General features: G+C 39.1%; 1 protein-coding gene across 1 annotated transcript in view; it reads right to left on the reverse strand.

Moving 5' to 3' along the window:
- The window catches only part of MYO16 (myosin XVI), a 296257-nt gene that overhangs the window by 10519 nt on the left and 265998 nt on the right, over positions 1-19740 (reverse strand). The window contains exons 32-33 of the mRNA XM_086610862.1: positions 12657-12815; positions 4794-4885 (exon numbers count right to left, since the gene is read on the reverse strand). Coding sequence (XP_086466988.1) covers positions 4794-4885; positions 12657-12815 — 251 coding nt within the window. The remainder of the gene's footprint in view (positions 1-4793; positions 4886-12656; positions 12816-19740) is intronic.

A 19740-nucleotide genomic window follows, 5' to 3' on the forward strand; every position in this document is an offset into this window, starting at 1 on the left:
GCTTTTTTTTCCTTCTCTCTGGTTCTTCCTTCTTTCCTCTTTCTAAATCCCCTATTCCATTTTACTATTTACCTTCTTTCTCAATCATTTTATTCTTCCTCCAACCCTACTTCTCTGAATCATCCTTTATCTGGTGCCTGTTTTACTCCTCACTTCCACCCCACCCCTACACTTATTATCACTCTAGTCTTTAATCTGCCCCTCACTTCCCATCTGTTCATTATCTCCAGGTTGTCCATCTCATCCCGTTACAGACAGACCATGTCGCTTCTTGCTGACCACATAAGAAACAAGGAGTTTTTTAGCTGGCCTGCTTTTCTTCATTCCACTGTCTCTCTCTCACACCACATCCCACTTCATAGTGAATATTAATAACAACTTTAAAATATTTTTACAAAAAAACCCCCAAACAACCCCGTCCTGGATCTGTGAAAAAGAAGACAACAGGGCCACTTAGCTTTTGTGTGAGGTGCCAAAGATACAGTCTTGCTTTTATTGACTCTATTTCATCTTGCTTCTGTTGCTGACATTCCAAAGAACTTATGCATGTCAACAGTCTTTATGCTCTATCTTTTAAACATACACACTCACAGGAGCTATTGAGAACAGATTAAGCAATAAATACAGACTGGAGAAGAGAGCCCGTTGGACTGGCTAAGGAACTGAAAAATGCTTCCTGTAAAAGAAAAGGCACAGAGGTAATATTTTATAAAGCTTTTCTATTTTAGAGGAGGTTTGGGGTTTTAGACCCTGCTAACCAATTTCAACATTTGTGGAGTCTCCAGTAGCTTCAGGATCACTTCCTGGCGTGTGATTGAATAGAAATGACTCTTAGTCATAACAAAGTTCTCTATCTAAGCAAGATTATGGCACAAACAACCAGAAGAAACATCTTTTCCATTTTGCTGGTTCCTTTGTCTCTGGAAGGAAATTATAGGGTAAGAATTGAGGAGTACAGATCCAGGCATACTTGGAAGTCCCAAACTGTTTAAACAAACCAATGCAGCAAAGCATTTAAATAATTTTAAATCAGTAATTTTAAATCAAGTTTGGAAAAGGAAGTTTCCTAGTTCTCTGCTGCTCAGGGAGCAAGAGACGCAGCACAGCTACCAAAAGGTTTTCTGCAGAAGCCGAATTAGTTGCAGTCCTTGCAGCTGATATATGTGTGCTTAGTCGCTAAGAGCAAAGTTGGTTTTCTTAGAAGGGTAGATTAGGATATGGTTTCTTGCAGTAGCATTTACTGCAGATTTCTAGTTTACATTTTGAAGATTTCCTTGACTAGCATGTTTTGGTTTACAAAGAAAGCACAAAATAAACAGAAGCTGGTGTGCTGGGTTGGTGAAAAGAATGTGGCTCTTTGCTAACAAATAGTTTCTTAAAGATCTATTATCTGAACCAACTAAAGTGCATGAAACTTCTTGATAACTGGTTTCACCCCCAAATTCAAGGTTCAGTTTTCATCTTCACTGAGGATGAAGATGATGCTACACTGTTATAGCAGATGTTCTTTATGTTTTTATGTGGTACTCACTTGCAACCCATAATCACTTGGAAATCTACAACTGAACAGCCACAGCACAACATGAAGAAAAAGGTCTGTTTAAAAACCACATACTTTGTTGTTCTTTTAACATGCAAGACTTTCATTTCTTTTGATGTAACTTCTTTCATTTCTGATGAGACAAAAATCAAACTTTATTTTTATTACTCTTTTTCTAGCAGAAGTAGAATTTTATTCAACAACTTTCAAATGAGAAATATTTTGTTAGTATTTTAACAATTTTTTTCAATTTTTGTCCTTTTTCATTCTGATAAAAATTGACATTTAAGTAACCATTGCCCTAGGGAAACAGCATTTATGGCCAACAGTGAACTTTTTTTTTGTTCTCAGCTGACTTTACTTTTGAGACAATCAGTTAAGTTGCTGAGTTCACGTCTGCATGATATTTTATACTTGGTAATTGCTTCCAAAAGTATTTGTTAAAAGATTGATCCTTATGATGCATGTTGACAGATATTGAGCTGAAGAATTTGTGCTCTGAAGTGTGTAGGTTTGCAATCTGCAGGAAGTATCACTTAGTGATACAGGTAATTATCACCTGATGTGACAACATGATGGTACCGTAAGCCATGATGCCTAAACTTTTGTTGGATGTATAAGAGCCTTGAGATCCTGTGACAAAAATGAAATTAACTCCTGTCACTTCAGTAAGGAACTAGCAGGGAGATATTAAAAAACCCCATAAATATTAGAAGTCCCTGAAAGCTAATGAACCAGTTTCCTTTAGCTGAAATGACAGAGTGTCTGCCAAGAAATCCAAGGACTCAGTCTATGTTTCTCTCTCTAAAGCAATTAGTCGATCAGTACCTTCACAGATCTGTGAAACAATCTGTCCTATTTCATATGTCTGTGTAAGAATTACTTTAAAGTGATAAGGTTACTGCAGTGAAGCCTGGCAAAGACTTTTACAATGGGGTTGTACGCGGTTAGAGTCACCAGCAGCATGTTAAGAAATGTCAACTGTAATTAAAATCAATCGTTTTCAAATATATGCTATGCTTTGGAAATGGTGAGGAATGCTTTTTACAGTAAGAATTCTCAACCCTGTGAGCACAGATTTTTTAAGTTTTTTTTTCTTTTTGTGGGAGGAAGATTTTTTTCTTTTTCTTTTAGCAATACTATTTTGGAAGATGTTTATTCCTTAAGGAATTGTATCAAAAATCATGGAATTGCAGGTTTCTTCTCTAAACTTGTCACAGTTCTTATTGAGCTTACATTTAAGGATTGTCCCTGCGTGTAATTCTGAGTACATAAGATGGAATCTGTTTTAAAGATTTGTGAAACACTTTGGCAAAACATCTATTTACTGAAAAGTGACATTTCAAAGTACTGAATGGGAACTGTGTTCAGCATTTGGCAAGTGGTTTTGGAAAAATCAAAAATACAAGTTTGTAAATGGTTAAAGACTTGCTTCTAAAATAAAGCATTTAAATGTTGCAGACTAATTTCACATAAGGATAAAGTTTCCCTTCGCAAAAATAGGGAGAAGATAATGGCTCCTCTATACCCAGTTCATTTAACTCTCCATGTACTACATGATGTAGTAATTTAAACATGATCCTCCTTGATCCTAGACAAACATTTTAGCATTTAGAGATGCAAGGTGCTCTAGGACAAAAGCATCTCACTATGTGAGGTTTATAACTGGAGCAGTATCTGAGACTTGGATTTTTCATTCACTAAAGAGAGCTCCTTGGCCACTCTTATGCCTAATAAGTATTTGGTTGATCATTAAAAAATGTAACAGAGACAACTGAAAACATTGCTTCCAGTTATCCTCATAATCTCATATCCTCATCCAGCATACTATACCGACAGAAGACCTGTAAGTACTTTCTCACAATATAGTCAAAGTACATTTTGAAAATCTGAGTGGTATGGTGACGGCAAAGATTTGTTATTGTGTGAGAGATGGGCATGTGCCTATGCGTGCCAGGGCAGCTCTGGCCGGCCTCATTTATGTATCCGAAGAGGTTAGTGTAGTGCCAAGGTGCTGTCTTGGCACAATTTTTCAACTCAGAATAGGCGCTGTAGTTATGCCTGTGCTTTGGACAGTGGGGCAGAAAAACAAAAAGTGAAGACTTTTTTACTAGTTTGCTCACATCTTTACTCAGAACCTGCTGTTTTCTTCAAGTTACGTTAAGACTGAATATGATGTTAAAGGTTGAATCCTACTCCTGTTGGAGTCAATAGCCAACACTCACTCACTTGGTTAGGATCAGTATTTTTTCCTAATGAAATGTCGGGTGTCCCCTGCAGACAGCATATAAAGCACTTTCCTTACTTCCTGGTAAAATAGTTTGGAAACTGCACCTTTAGTTAATGAAAGGTTTCTGTTGAGGAAATTCCTCTCAGCTCCAACATATTTTCTCTTTGGACGATATTTGGCTTTACTGTAAAATTCCTACAGTCATCTCAAATAAAAAAATCACTTGGGACTAACCTTTCAGAAAAGTGAATTGAGGACATAAAGAAAACAGGAGAATACACTAATGCCATTTAAGTGAAATAAACTAAAATGTCTTGAATGCCTTCATGCCTGAATTGGCTAGTTAGAAAGTAAAGCGTTTCACGTTATATATAAAATGCAGAAGAAAAGAGTGAAGAAAATATATTATGACAAATTTTATTCCTTTTTGTTTGCTTAACGCACATCAAACTTAATTCTGTGTTATTATTTTAAAGTGACATTAACTAAACAGAAATTTTGAAGTGCAAGCTTCACATTACCTCAGTACCTATTGCTGCTTTAATTGGTAGATATTTTGATTTTAATCTTATTGATATTTGTATAAAAATAGTGAAGACTGTTTTTAAAGACATCACTGCTTTTATATACAAAAAGATGATATAATTATGCTTTTATTCCTATGAGGTTCGTTATCATGCAACTCTTTCTGGTAGGAATGAACATCTTGAGAGAGATAACATCTCGGTCCTCTCAGGGTGAAGAGATCTATTTCCTGCCTGAAAACAGCACCCTCACAACCAGCAACAGTAATTTTCACAAACTTTGAACTCTATTATGTGAACCTTTCAGGATGACTATCCTCCCAACAAAAATAGTTAAGAGTAAATTCATTATTGCCCACAGCTCAATACAAACCTGTAAAAGAAGTCTGCATTTTTCAATGCCAACATACAAATTTGAATCAAGACAGCTTTCAACATGCAGCTACTATGATTTTTTTCTCTTTTCCTGGTTCTAGTACACTGTCAATTAAACATTTACCTGACTAGTGTGGCTCTCCTTATGTCTTTGAAATGATGAGCTTGCCGTAGTGCTGGCCGACAGCCTTGAATATTCATTTTCCTCCGGTAAACCTAAAGCAGAACAATACTAATTTATAATCTGAGATTTATGCATTGACTGATTTCAGCACGAGATTCAAAAGACTTCAACATGTTTTACTAAAAAAGAATGAAAAAAAATCCCACATTTGCCTGGGTATTCAGTATTTCCATGCTTACTGAAACTGGAACAGCTATTGTTTACCAGGCATGAATAGCATCATAGGTATGCGTGCTGGTTTACAGAAGGAGCAATTGTACTGAAAGAGCCTACAAATAACACATTACCTATACACTGGCCAGGGATTCCTCCTGCAATGCGGAAATCCCTGGCTCCACTTCCTCTGGCTCCTTTTCATTGCAGAAGCAATGCAAAGGGAACGGAAAACAGGCCTGTGGTCTGCTCTCCAATCCAACCACAGAATCACAGAATGGTTAGGGTTGGAAGGGACCTCAAAGATCATCTAGTTCCAACCCCCCTGCCATGGGCAGGGATACCCTCAACTACACCAGGTTGTTCAAAGCCTCATCCATGTCTCTAGGTCACACGGGAAGTTGATAGCAGGTCCAGGACTGACAACTTCATCTTCTTAGTAAAAAGCTTTTTTGTAATTCTTGTACTTATGGTGCATTTTCCATGTGGGAATTAGCTGCTCAAAATTTAGCTGTGTAAAACCCAGTCATCCGGTGTAAAGAGAAACAAACACCTGTGCACAGTGATCTGAGAGTGAGGCTCACCGTTGGCGCTTCCCCATCACTTCTGTCGGAATGGGAAGACCATTCACATAGCACTACCGAGGATCTGAAAGGCGGGATGAGGGGAAGCAAGGCACAAGCAGAAACACAGCGAGTCTGCGACAGGGATTATTAAGCCTTTCAGAAAGTAGAGTCACAGACACCATGGTAGGTCTGGTATCCAGAAATTTCAATATTACTTCGTATAGCATAAATTTCAAATTTTCATGCTGCTATGGCATCCATAAATGGCACATCGCTACTCCTCCTTTAGCCAGCTGGACAGAGATAGCCAGCACAAGACGAGGATTCATCCTGGTAAGACATATGAAAGTTGACTTGTTCTCAGTAGATCACCTGAGATTTACTAACTAGAAATGGATAACATCTAATCTGAAGTATCTGCTTAGCCTAGGCGTCTGCCTTCTGTGTGGCCAAAGGTGTGGTAAGGTGACTCTTGGCCTAGATACATTAAATCTTACCTAAGGAAAAATGAGGTGACCCTCACTCTTTGCGTATTATACATAACATACACAGAATCATAATGGAAACAATTCAAAGTTCCAATGCAGTGAATCATAAACTACTTATGGGATTACGTACTGCACTAGACATAGTTCTGTTGCATGTTCATGTTCAGTTTCTTGTTCAACCACAAACCTGGCATAGAAACACGCTGTGAAACATGCTTGTCTTCCAACCTGTTATTTTCAGTATTAAAAATGTTTGTGGGTTTTTTTTTTTTTTATTTTGATAAATGAGAATTCACTGTTACATAGTTACTGATATGTGATTTAACTCGTGAAAACATAAATTGCATGAATAATGCCATAAAATAACCTGGCTTTGAGAGAGATATAGAACAAGAATTTTAAAGAGAAGGAATTATTCTTATTCCTTTTTGTCCTCTTTACCCTGAATTTAGTTTACCCCTGATAGTGGTGCATCTCCACAGTCTTGTAAATAGGACACCTGAGTTTTTTTATTTGTTCTTCTGAATGAAGCTTGTGTAAAGTATTCGTAAATGTGGATCTTTTTCTACGGATTCAATTCATCTGGACTTCCTCTGGACACACATAGATAGTGAAGAAGGCAGAACCCCTGCATTTCAGTCCTTTTCTGCCTGGTGCAGATAGGGAGTCTGACCCTGTTCTCCCAGTGATTTGAACTATTTGTTTTGAGGTGGAGCTATCACTTTTTGAAGCTGATCTATGATATATTTGGTACATACTGGGATAAGTCTGATATTCAAGGTCTCCAGTATACTAGGCTTGTAAAATATATGTAAGTTACTACTATTCCTTTCTCACCTATATTAAATTCCCTGTCCTCTGACTTAAAATTCTCAGCAAACCCACATATTTTTGGTGAAATGAAAAGCTTGAAATAAATTTCTCTCAAAAAATCAATTTTTTGTCAATACAAAACAAATCCTTTTTTTTCCAAATCATTTCCTGAATTAATAATTTATTCACATGGATACATTTTGGATACATCACAATCAAGGTAAAAAAAATTATCCACATTTTAATGCAAAATGTCTTTTTAAAGAAGGTGTTATTCATTTAATTCAAATAAAAGATATAAAGTAAAATACTTGCATGATTCTAGACCACCATAAATGAATGAAAATACTTTGCTAGGCCAGCAGCATGTTTTGAAAAAGATATTGCTTTTGCGCTATATTCATACACTTCAGGATCTACCATCCATGACAGCCTTGAGCTTAGAATAAGGTTATCAATGATTTCCTATTTATTTCTATGAAAAGCACTTTGATAAGAGGTCTTATCAAATACGTAAAGTTTCCATGTACAGCAACAGCACATTGTCAAAGACATGGCAAGCAGAGGCTTGGTGGAGTTTGGAAAGATAAATGGAGTAGTTGATTACCTTCTGAGAGTTTTCCTTTACGTACACTTAAGTAAATATTAGGATATCACAGCTGTGCACTGAATAAGACCTTGCTTAATTCAGCACAAGGTTGGAAGCATCGGTTTAGCACAGGCAGGGGCGGAAACACAAGAATATAAGTTAATAAAGGGTTCAATCTGGAACACAAATTACACCATCTGGACTGGACTTTCTTGCACTTAGTCTCAAGTTAACAAAAGTAAGTCTAATTTGGCAATTTTTTGGCAAAATCATGCTTGCAAACATTATTACTGCAATTATATATGGTGATGAAAATGATGGCAAGGCATATGATTCAATCAATAATCTCTAACTCGAGAAGTTAAATGAAAGAAATGTATTCCTTTTTTTTTTTTTCACGTAATCAAGCATACGGCTTTGTCCCAAGCAGTAAGTGTATTCAAACTAGAAACCCAATCCTTTACCCACTTGTTCCCTGTAATGTCTCTTCTGTATTGCTTCCAAGGAAGATCCCATACTTAATGCCTGATCTTCTTTCTGTACTTCTTATTTCCCATTTCTACCCTATTCTCAGATACTCTTCTTAGGATCCTTCAGATAAATAGCATCTCAAGTAGTAAGATCTAGATCACTGATCATCTAGAAGTGGTTCTGTGGTTCCAGAGAACCTCCAGTCTCATAGGCTCTGCTACCTCCACACTGGAAACTCTGCATCTCATGGCCTCCAACAGCCATATTTGCACAACAGCAGCAACACCACAAGAGTCTCTGGGTCTTTGCAACTGTGGCCACACATCATTCCCCAAACCTTCTATCTTGCTCCATGATTCTGCATTCACACACAAGCTAGATCTACTGATCAGCTCCATTTGATACATTGGCTGCTATAGTGTGAAAGAGGCATCATCAGTAAAGGCAAGATGTAAAGCTATGTGCTTAACAGCATGTAGCCTGTGTCATGGTGACATGCTCCTTTTCTGTCAGGTTATCTGCTGTGACACCTCTCCCATTCTGCGATGGCTTGCCTGATGTGCTTAGATCTGGTGGTAAGTCAAGAGACTACATAGCAGATTGCAGCCCACAGATGATCTGCATGGTTTGGGTTGGAAGGGACCTTAAAGATCATCTAGTTCCAACCCCCCTGCTATGGGCAGGGACATCTTCCACTACACCAGGTTGCTCCAAAGTCCCATCCAACCTGGCCTTGAACGCTTCCAGGGATGGGGCAGCCACAACTTCTCTGGGCAACCTGTCCCAGTGCCTTATCACCTTCAGAGTGAATAATTTCTGCCTTAGATTTAACCTAAATCTACCCTCTTTTAGTTTAAAGCCATTACCTCTTGTCCTATCACTACATGCCCTTGTAAAAAGTCCCTCTCCAGCTTTCTTGTAGGCCCCCTTTAGGTACTGGAAGGCTGCTAGAAGGTGTCCCTGAGCCTTCTCTACTCCAGGCTGTACAACCCCAACTCTCTCAGCCTGTCTTCATAGCGAGGTGCTCCAGCCCTCTGATTATCTTTGTGGCTCTCCTCTGGACTCGCTCCAACAGCTCCATGTCCTTCTTATGCTGGGGGCCCCAGAGCTGAACGCAGTACTCCAGGTGGGGTCTCACGAGAGCAGAGTAGAGGGGCAGAATCACCTCCCTCAACTTGCTGGCCAAGCTTCTTTGGATGCAGCCCAGGATACGGTTGGCTTTCTGGGCTGCAAGTGCACATTGCCGGCTCATTTTGAGCTTCTCATCCACCAACACCCACAAGTCCTTCTCCTCAAGGCTGCTCTCAATCCATTCTCTGCCCAGTCTGTATTTGTGCTTGGGATTGCCCTGACTCATGTGCAGGACCTTGCACTTGGCCTTGTTGAACTTCATGAGGTTTATACAGGGCCACCTGTGCAAGGTCCCCTTGCACCTGTGGCCAGCCTGTCAAGGTCCCTCTGGATGGCATCCCTTCCCTCCAGCATGTGGATCACACCACACAGTTTGGTGTCATCAGCAAACTTGCTGAGGGTGCACTCAATCTCACTGTCCATGTTGATGACAAAGATGTTAAACAGCACCGGTCTCAATACTGACCCCTGAGGAACACCATTTGTCACTGGTCTCCACTTTGACATTGAGCTGTTGACTGCAACTTTTTGAGTGTGACCATCCAGCCAATACCTTATCCACTGAGTGGTACATCCTTCAAATTCATGTCTCTCCAATTTAGAGACTGGGAATGGCTACCTTGACAGCTCAAGTTGGACAAGACTAATCCCCTTACCTGAATAATACATAAGGCTTTTGGTGAAACAAACAGGTTCTTGATAGTTACTCTTATGCTGATCTGCATGAACTATATTGTGAGTCCAGTGACATGGATGCCCATACACAAGCAGTGGACCTCAGCCTTAACTGAAGAGGAAGAACCAGAGAGGCTTCCTTCGAGGGACAGCAGCGTGCCAATGGAGCTGGATGGACAGCCCAGTGCAAAGTCTTTGCCTGTGTGACCATTAGGCTCAGTGCCACACAATGCAACTTTAGTCCAAAAGGGCTGTCTCATCTATACAATATCTACTCTAATTTTCACTTGATTTACACAGAGTAAGTATCTCTAGAACGTACTTCACTGGGGATAAAGTGGTGTCAGATATCTGGGGAATTTGCCCCTTTCACGAACCAAAGGTTAGGTGACCTCAGTCACTTATTGTAGTTGTCATATTTAAACATTTCCTTTTCACTCCTTTATATCCTATTAGGTACTAGTTGGAAATGACTACACATTTCAGTAAACTTTTACCTGCAGTGTTTCAGTGTCTCCCACCAGAGGATCTGCTGTTTTGGATGATTTAGGATCACAACTTTGTAAAGCATCATTAAGTAAAAGGTTATTAAAGGCTTTCCAATCACATTGTATTTGGACAAGAAATAGTAAAAAAGCTCTTTCTTTCAGACTAAAAACTCTGGCAGATGTGGAAGATTTGTGAAAGAAAAGTCACAGTTTCATAGCACAGAGCTGTAGAAAGGTGTTACTCCTAATTTAAACTAAAGAAGAAGAAGATTACATTATATAAAATGAAAAAGTAACTTCTATTAAAATTCTGAACTAACAGCAGTGCCAGAAATTAAACTCAGCTTCCAAAAGCAACACAGCATTAATCTGTTTGGAAGCTGAGCCAGCCAGCTTTTTAGCTGCTTAGTGCTGTTTTTCTAAAGAATTCATTAGGTTATAAGCAAGATTAACATCTTTGTCAAAATGATTATTCTTATGACCATAGTGACTTTAAGTTTTATGATGCTTCACATGAGTGGTGCTGACACTTCGTTCATGACAGCAGAAGACCACTCATTTAAGAAATTGCTTCTATGTTAACTCACGTGAGTAATGTATGAATCTAGATCTTCCTTCTCTCAGTGGAAAGTAGCTTACACAGTTGCATCACGTAACAGAGGGAAGCAGATTACATTCAAGAGTTTTGTAATCTCAGCATCAACAATTTAATAATACATTTCAGGTTTTATATTCCTCAAAGCTAGAGGAGTTTGGTATACAGTAATGAAGAAATGAAAAAGGTATTTTACATGGAGACATCTCACGGCACATTCTCAAATATCATTACACTTTTATGATTAAACTTTCCATTTACAAATAGTTTGCAAATAATTAGTTTATGCACAGTAGATAGTGTATATTACCAATATGAACAGCTCTGGCTACTAGTGGTTGCAAATACACTGATAAAAACTTCACACAAACAATTACAAGCACATATTAGTTGGCCTTTTATTCAAGCAATGACTGTTTATTTCAGTAGCTGAGATTGTTTACTAACTTAACTGCAATTATCACAAATTATAAACTTAAAGCATCATCTAATTTCTAAGCTGAAAGAAACACAGCTCTTGTGATTAAACTCCTAGTTAAGAAGTCTGGGGATAAAATGGTTGCTCTTATAAAAAGCTGATCTCCCATGGGTCCCATTAGAACATCCAAATATATAGTTAAAACTCTACACAGAAAGGAATCAAAGACTTGGTCTACCCACAGGTTTTGTGTTAATTTAACAGTCTGACTGTTACACATACTGAAAATATGCTCCCCTCCTCTCCAAATTTTTATATTAATACAAATGAAGAAATGGTTGTAATGGACAAAGACGCCTTTTTCTTCTGTCACAGCGTGTTCCTGGTTCCACACAGGAATGAATGCACCTTTACATTCGTACAGCTTCTCAGACTGACTGAGTTTTCTGCTTTCATTACCAGAGACAGTAGGAAGAATTATTGTGGCCAAACACTGCACAGTTTGGAGAACAGGTTTTCTTGAAAAGAAAGAAATTATTTGATTTTGAAATGTTTCATTTTGATAATAAAGCTTGAATTTTCGTTTCAAAACATTGCATATTAAGCAGCTCTAGTATTTTTGTTTGTTTGTTTGTTTGTTTGTTTTTAAAGGATAGCGTATTTGGAAAATGCAATATTTCACCTAATATTTTTTCCTTTTGATTTTTTCAGTATAGCTTTCAAACTACCAACTGCATTACGTGTATTTCTACCCTTAACAGTAAATGCTATACAACTGCTCTGCTTACACAAACCCTATTCAGACTAAGTTTTCAGCAGGAAGATAATTGCACCCAGTGCTGTGCAAGTATTTAGGCATCTGCTTCTCCACATTCCACTGAAATAAATACTTTCTATTTGTCTTGTGTCTGTTCGTACTTGTATTTGTATTACGTGATTTTATGTAATACAGCTGTTATATCCTTAGGATTTATGCTTTTAGAACCTTGAAAGATTTCATCTTTCTGTCATTGCTCTTGCACCATTTTGATCCTTTTGTTGCAATGATAAACAATTTGTCATTCATGAGAAAGGTACCTGTAGCAAAGGGAGATCCTGATTTTCCATTTTGTGTCCCATTTGTATTGAATATAGGATCAGAAATCGGAACTCTCAGTCCTCCATGCCTCGGGCTGCTTATAGACTTGGAGCTGAGCTAATTACAAATTCCTCAACAGAGACTGTTTTATTTTCTTCACATTCAGCTTTTATTGGAGAGGGGCTTATCAGTTCACACATACAAAGTTTAAGCCAGTTCCAGAAACAGATTTTTCACAACTCAGAAGACTCTGGCTTTACTATATCTTAAAAAGCTCATTCAAGGAAACACTTCAGCAATTTCATGTTATAAGAGCTTTGGGATTAAAAACTGCTTACCATTTGATACTGAATTTCCATTTTCAGCAGTCACAGAACTGGACAGTGGATTAGATGACTGAATTCCATGGTTATTTGCATTTTTATCCTGGGTTTCTGATCCAATATCTGATGTATTTGGATCTTCCCTGCTCCTCAAGTTCAGATTAGTTTCTGCACCTGGTATAAAGAAAAACTTTGTCAGCTTCCTATTAACTAGTGGCTTTCACAAATAAGTAGAAAAAACTAACACACAGAAATCAAATTACTTTATCAAATTGATTTAATTGATCACTATATTCACAATGTGGAAGGTTTAAGTCAGTGATTTTTGCAGGGTTGTGGTGTGTTTTTTTTTTTTTTTTGCTAGCATTCCACTTGTGGCCATTTAAAGTTTATAGAAACGAAAGGCATTAACAAAATTTCATTTGTACTCTTTTCACACAAATATCAGCCGACAAAACTCAACAAATGTTTGCATTGCCTCTATTTTAGATTCTATTCTATGTCACATGAATTCATATACCACTGTCATCACTGCAATGCCTTTCACCATTGCATTAGGTGATACTACCAACAGCTATAATATGGGTTTATTTTTTTCTCTTATCTCCTCCTTCTAGAAACGAAATGGCTTTTGATATGAAACCATAGGTAGCAAGATTCCTCCCAGCAGAGCCTACCCGTGTGCATTATTTACCCTGCCTCAGGGCCCTCCAGCCATCAATTGCCATTTTCTATAAAGTTCCAGGTTTTCATGTCATAGTCTTTTAGTTAAATTTCTTCAAGACATCGAGAGGAGGTCTGATCCTGGAGGAGTTCCCAAGCTACATACAATGCACAGGCATTTCTTCAAAGAGAAGGGCAAAACCTTCTCTTCTTTCCTCTCTAACTGATAGCACATCCACGCAGAGCAGAACTGCTCACAGTAAAGTGCCCGGAGCCGGCTCTGAGCTCGCCTGGCTTTGTCAGCCCAGTGCAAGAAACAGGGCTCAGCCATCGGCTCCCCACTGGAGATCAGGGGCCAGAGGTAGGTTTGGAGCTGGGAGACAAGACTGTGAACAGATGGGGATGTCATGAGGGTCCTCCACTGCGATTCTGGTATCCCTGGCTATCCCCACTTGACTCCTGTGTAGCAGGGATGCTGAGGTTCCATAAAACGCTGCACTGGCAAGGTTATGCATTTTTTTACGAATTTCTCTCTCTTTTTTGTGTTTCTCTTCATTTTGTGGTGAAGATATATACATACTCTTTCCTTGCCATAATCAGGTTTGTTTCACAGAAGACTCTCTCTCTGTTCAGCTCCATTTCAGTTTCCTAACTCTTTCCACCGCTCTGAGAGCTGGCCTTAGTTGAGGGGCTGAGATGCCATGGCTGACCTGGGTGTAGAGGTCCTCATTTAGCACTCTAAAACGGAAATTTTCATTCAATGATAGCTCTCAAAGAGCTATTCCTTGATTTTGGTTGTGAATAGTTAAGCTTTGTCATAACGAAAGCAACAACCAACAGAGGTCAAAAGATTAGCTATTAAAACCAACATTACAGTATTCATCCTTACTTCAACGACATCCTCGGCTTACCCAAAGATGCAATATATTCTTATAAGTCTTGACCACATGAGCATTTTTCAAGGGAGCAGGAAAAACATTTTTTCACCAGGTAACATACTTTGGCTGCAGACTTTCAAACTTAATGTTGACTGCATTGTCAATTTTTAATTTTAATGCCTGAACTGAAAAAACCCATCTGGTTTACAAAGTACCAACATTTTAAAAATGAATTAATGAAACAAAAGCTATATATCCGTTCTAGTTAATTTGAAATGTTGCATTTCATTGAAAAGGGCTTTCTTGGTTTTGCTTAGCTTTCAGTTACCTAACTCTGAATCTTTCTTAACATTTCCTCTTCTAACAAAAAAGCTGTCTTGAAAAGTCAAAAAGTTCTTTTCCAAGCTGTCAGAATAAAACGCTTTGATGTTTTTTTGCTCCCTCCCTTGCCTTCATTCCCTGATCATGATTTTTTGCCAGATCTGATTGGAGCGTTTCAGTGGCACTGTTTTACAGACTGCATATTTAGGCAAATGTGCTACGCATTGGAAAAATTAGGCCAGCTCTACCCACAGTAACTGACTCGGGAGGGGCGGTAGAACCAGAGTCTGAGCTGGAAAATGCATACAGTACAATTATAAGAGCATGCCTGATTTAGCTTTTGTACAAGCAAGTTGACTGCAAAATGCATCTTTGCAGCTCATACGAAATTTGTCTGAAAAGGAAATGTCACTTTAAAGATGTTAATAGTCAGTGCACTGAGCCTATAGCTCATAATCCACCTACATAATTATTGTGCCACCTTTTACATAAAGAGTCTCGGGGGAAGTGGCTGGGATTCTTATTTTTCTTGATATCCAAAAGATTTATTGATCTGCCTGACATCTGCAATTCATTTGAGAATGTGCAAGTAGAAAGACTTTTTCTTCCATTCCTATTTGCAGAAGCCTTTTGTTTCACAGGTACATTGATACCTTCTCACGGCATTCATGAAGGGCTCTTGGAAAAAAAAGGTTATCTTTTCTCCTTTATGTCTGAAAGATGAAATACTAGAAAGAATTGTGGATAGCTACTATTGAACTAAAATAATCATCCTAAATTGGCAGAAACAAGTAGTGGACAGATATGCGGCATACATTTTGAGACAGCTACCTAGATAGAGAACTGTTATCCCATTTGCTCTATTCAGTCCGTGTAAGAAATGCACATCTTTAGTTTCTAAATAGAAGACTATACAGAGAAAATATATTTCGTAGTGCCTTATTGAATTAATCTCGGGGACGGGAAAGAAGCCTGTGTTTTGTTTCAAAATAATCTGGATTACATAAAGGTACTTACACTAATTTTCTATCTATAGGCATCTTCAGCTCCTTATTGGAGCAGATTCATGTGAGTCTATGGAGAAAGTGTAACTGCATATGTTGTCTAACTTCTAAAAGACTCCTGGAGAAGTCAGAATGCATCCCTAGCAAACAAGTACCATTCATTTATTTTGGACTTTGTGTAAAATGGGTGAGTTTCTGAAGAAAATCTTTCTATAAATAGGATAACAAGAGGAAGCTTTAGTCAGGTGTAACCAGTGTACGCAACGTGCCTAGGATCACTGGGTAATCCAGGCTGGAAGGGACCTCAGGAGGTCTCTCTTGCACCCTTGCTCCAAGCAGGGCCAGCTGTGAGGCCAGACCAGGTTGCTCAGGGCTTCACCCAGATGGATCTTGAAACCGCCAAGGACGGAGCCCACCCAGTCTCCCTGGGCAGCCGGTCCCTCTGCCTGTCCTCATGCAGTTGTGGTTTCAGTACCAGCCTGAACCCCTCTCGGTTCAGCCCCTGCCTGCCGTACCTTGTTCCCACACCACGCACAGCTGGGAAGGGCCCAGCCGTCCCTCTCCATCCCCTCCCCGTAGGCACTGGGGTGGCTGTTTGGTGCCCCTGCAGCTGTCCTTGCCCCCGGCTGGACAAGCCCCGCTGCCCCAGCCTCTGCTCTGGGCAGTGCTCCCGCCCTGAGCATCGCGGGATGAACCCACTCTGGGTTATTCGTGTTTTTCTGGCACTGGTGGGCACCGAACTGGCCACTGTACCCAGATGTGGTCTAACAACGAGTGCTGGGCAGAGGGGCAGCCCCTGCCCCAACCCTTTGACGGTGCTCCTGCTGATGCAGCCCCGAATGCTGCGGGCCATCTCTGCTGCCAGGGCTCGCTGCCGGCTCCTGCCCAGCTCCCAGGATCCCCAGTACCCTCTCCCCAGAGCTGCTCCCCGGACAGTCTGTCCTCAGTCTATATCATTGTAACAGGTAATTCCTTTCCAGGTGCAGGACTTTGTGTTTGTTTTTTCAATAAGCTTTAACATGTCAGAAGGTCCTGACTTTATCTTCTATGCTGGGGTATCTGTCTCTGCCCTGCCTCCCTACTACCCAAAATATCCCTGCGCATAACAGAGGCGTCTCCTGACTTTTTATTGTAATATTTCTGTTCCACACAGTTTATCATTGCACAGTAGTATCTTAAATGGGAATACTGTGGACAATTATAAAAGATATAGGAAAGCCCTCTGTTAACACTAAAGACTTAGAAAATTCCTACTGATTCCTATCTTATCCATCAAGTATTGGTCTGAAATTCACTTCGCTCTCATGTTTTCTGTCACCTAATATAGAAGTTTGGACTTTTGTCCACATTAATGTCAACTTCCCCTGCTGCCATGATTCCTTGCAGATACAAGTATGCAGTGCTCTCTCATCCCTTATCAACTTTCTGAAACTATTGGAAATACTTTAGAGTGAGGAAAAGAAAAAACTATGGTTCCTGCAGTTGAACATCTTCACCAACACGCTGAACGTTAGCTTTTTGCTATTTTGCTCTGCTATTCTCACCAGATGGATGGATTATTTATGAGGTTTCAGCTTTTCTTTTTTTTTTTTTAAAGTAACAGCATCTTAACAGTTTCCAGCTAGTAATAAATGTTATTTGAACAGTCATCCGTGCCTACTTGTGAGAGACTAGCTACAGAGAGGTATCAGCTGTAAGATCATGGTGGGAGTTCATGATTATAAAAGGAATACAAGCTGTAAGTGAAAACCTACAGATTTTGCAACAGTGAACAGCATTTGGATTATTATTTTGGTAAACTGACTTTGCCAAAAAAGTATCTCTGACTCAGTCAAAATCTGCTCTGACTCATCCTGCAGTTAATGAGGATGTATGGACTACAAGGATGTATGGATGTTTGGATTGGGGGCATAGTTTGCCCTTCAACTGCAACATAGTTATAACTAGAAGCAATCACATGTACAGTGCTTTTAATCAGAGTATGACAAATCAAAGTGTAACAATTATTTCCTTACAAGCAAGTGCTGTGTTCCAATAAACCCATAATTAATTACATCAACATTACTCGAAAAGTGTAAGAGGAAAGGTATGCAAAAGAGGTAGCTTATGAAATCCACATTTGCTTGTTATTCTCAGTGTTCCTGGAAGAGACTGAGTTTAAAATTCATGACAAAGTCATAAGGCACAGAATGGACTGAAATTTCACTTATTTTGGAAAGAAAAGCCAGAGTATGGCAATCATGGAAATGATTTAATATATCTGCTTTTTATTTTCCTTTTTGAGTCATTATCTCACTCTTAAAAGAAACCAAATGTATTGAAAGTCTACAAGATATAACTTTTCTGTCAAAAGAATAACTTAAACTCTTTTAATTGAGTTATGACTTCCAAATATCCTATTATAAAGCTCTTTTTTCTCAAACATAAAATGTAGGATCCCAAACATCATAGTTATTTCATAAGTAGTATTGAGGCTGAATTAATGCTGTTATCATCAAATTAGAAAATGGGCCAGAATAGGCTCTATTCAGATGACAGATTAAAGTGCAATACTGAAACATTTTGAGAAACTATTAATTTTGTAAGGAAATGATATATTTAGCCTATTGAATAAATCTAAAGCAAAGTACAAATTAATGACTGATATCACCATTTAGGTGGAATCACCACAGACTCTTTGTGCAGCAAGACATGAAAAAAGTCCACCAGTAGCTCACTTGGTTGGGTTGTATTTTTCTGTCAAAGTCCTTGGTTTTGCTTTCCCATCTTTAAAAGTAGGTATATTCATAACATATATCTGTCCCCATATGCTCTTTTTTTCAAACACTTCTCATTTTAACATTTAGTGCTCAAGTACAGTCTGACTGAAAACTCATTAATAACAACAGAAGGCCTCCACTGTTTTCAGTGGATTTTGGATCAGATTCATGCTTACCTTGGATGCTTTGTGCAGCACTGCCAAAGCACCAAGGGATTCATAATACAGGGTAAATACAGAGGGCCTCTTGCTTTGCCTATCCTGGTAATTCAAATGTGATCATAACAGTTTTCTAGCCCCAAGGCAAATGGTAAGAGACCCACATCTATGCTATTACACTTTCTTGCTCTCCACAGCAGAGAGGTTGCATCCAAGTTGTCTACTGGGAATAGTCCCTGGCCTGTGCCATGTACTGAACCATGCCCAGAGCTGTCACTACTAAGTCCATCTCAGGAAAAAAGGAAAAATGTGGAAGAAACGCAACCTCAAACCAGATGGGGCTAGTGGGGCACTGAACTGTTGTACAGTTTCTGCTGAAGCCACTTTTGAAAGTTTCATCCTGACTCTATGGAGAGAGCAGGTTCTCCCTAGTGTTGCTCTGCTGCAAATGGAAGTCATATACACCTCTTGATCTGATCTGACTCGTACCTGGACCATTCTTTCAAGGCACATCTTCCTTTTCATTAATTAAACAGAGAGCTAAGGATGAGTTCCCAGCCGAGGAATTTCAGTGCCACAAGTTAGGCAGGACGTATCTAGGTCCTAAAGTAGAAACAATCTCTGTCCTGGTCAACAAAAACATGAGCCCCATAAAACAGAAACCACAAATAGTATAAAAATGCTTAAAAGCTTTTCCAGAAAGGAACGAATCCTACAGAAATACGTAACACAGACAATTATGGAAAGAAATATATGAAAAAGGGGGAAATAGTTCTCCTTCTCATCATTTAATGTCTTTAATAAATCCCAGGGTAATGTCAAACATTATTTGTTCATTCATAAAAAACATGACTTTCTGTAGCCAATAATCAATATATGGTTTTAGTTATCAAGATCCACAGCTATTCACACTTTATTAGCAACTACGAAATCCAGAAAATACATACATTCTGGCAGATAAATTAATGCAATACAGGAGGACAAGCTTTTTGTACCTGGGCTACCATGGAATCTAAAAGCTGAATAGCTTGAGTTCCTTGAAACCTGCAGCTGGCCTCCAGCAAAATGGAAATTTCAAATCAAGCAGCTTGCCATCATATAGGTAAGAGAGAACTGATAGATCCTATTAACCAGTATATGAAAGACAAGATGTTGTAGACAGTAGGGACTCCTGTTCTGTCCTCTCACTTCTTCTAGGAAGAGTCAGGAATATGCCAAATTCTAGCAGCCAGCCCTGGCTATTTGTTGCACTTACTGTGGTAAATGGCCATAGTGAAGTGAGAGGGGAAAAAAACCAGATGGCGACAGCAGAAATG

The sequence above is a fragment of the Tauraco erythrolophus genome, chromosome 1, assembly GCF_009769465.1.
Source record: "Tauraco erythrolophus isolate bTauEry1 chromosome 1, bTauEry1.pri, whole genome shotgun sequence".
In the NCBI taxonomy this organism is placed as follows: Eukaryota; Metazoa; Chordata; class Aves; order Musophagiformes; family Musophagidae; genus Tauraco; species Tauraco erythrolophus.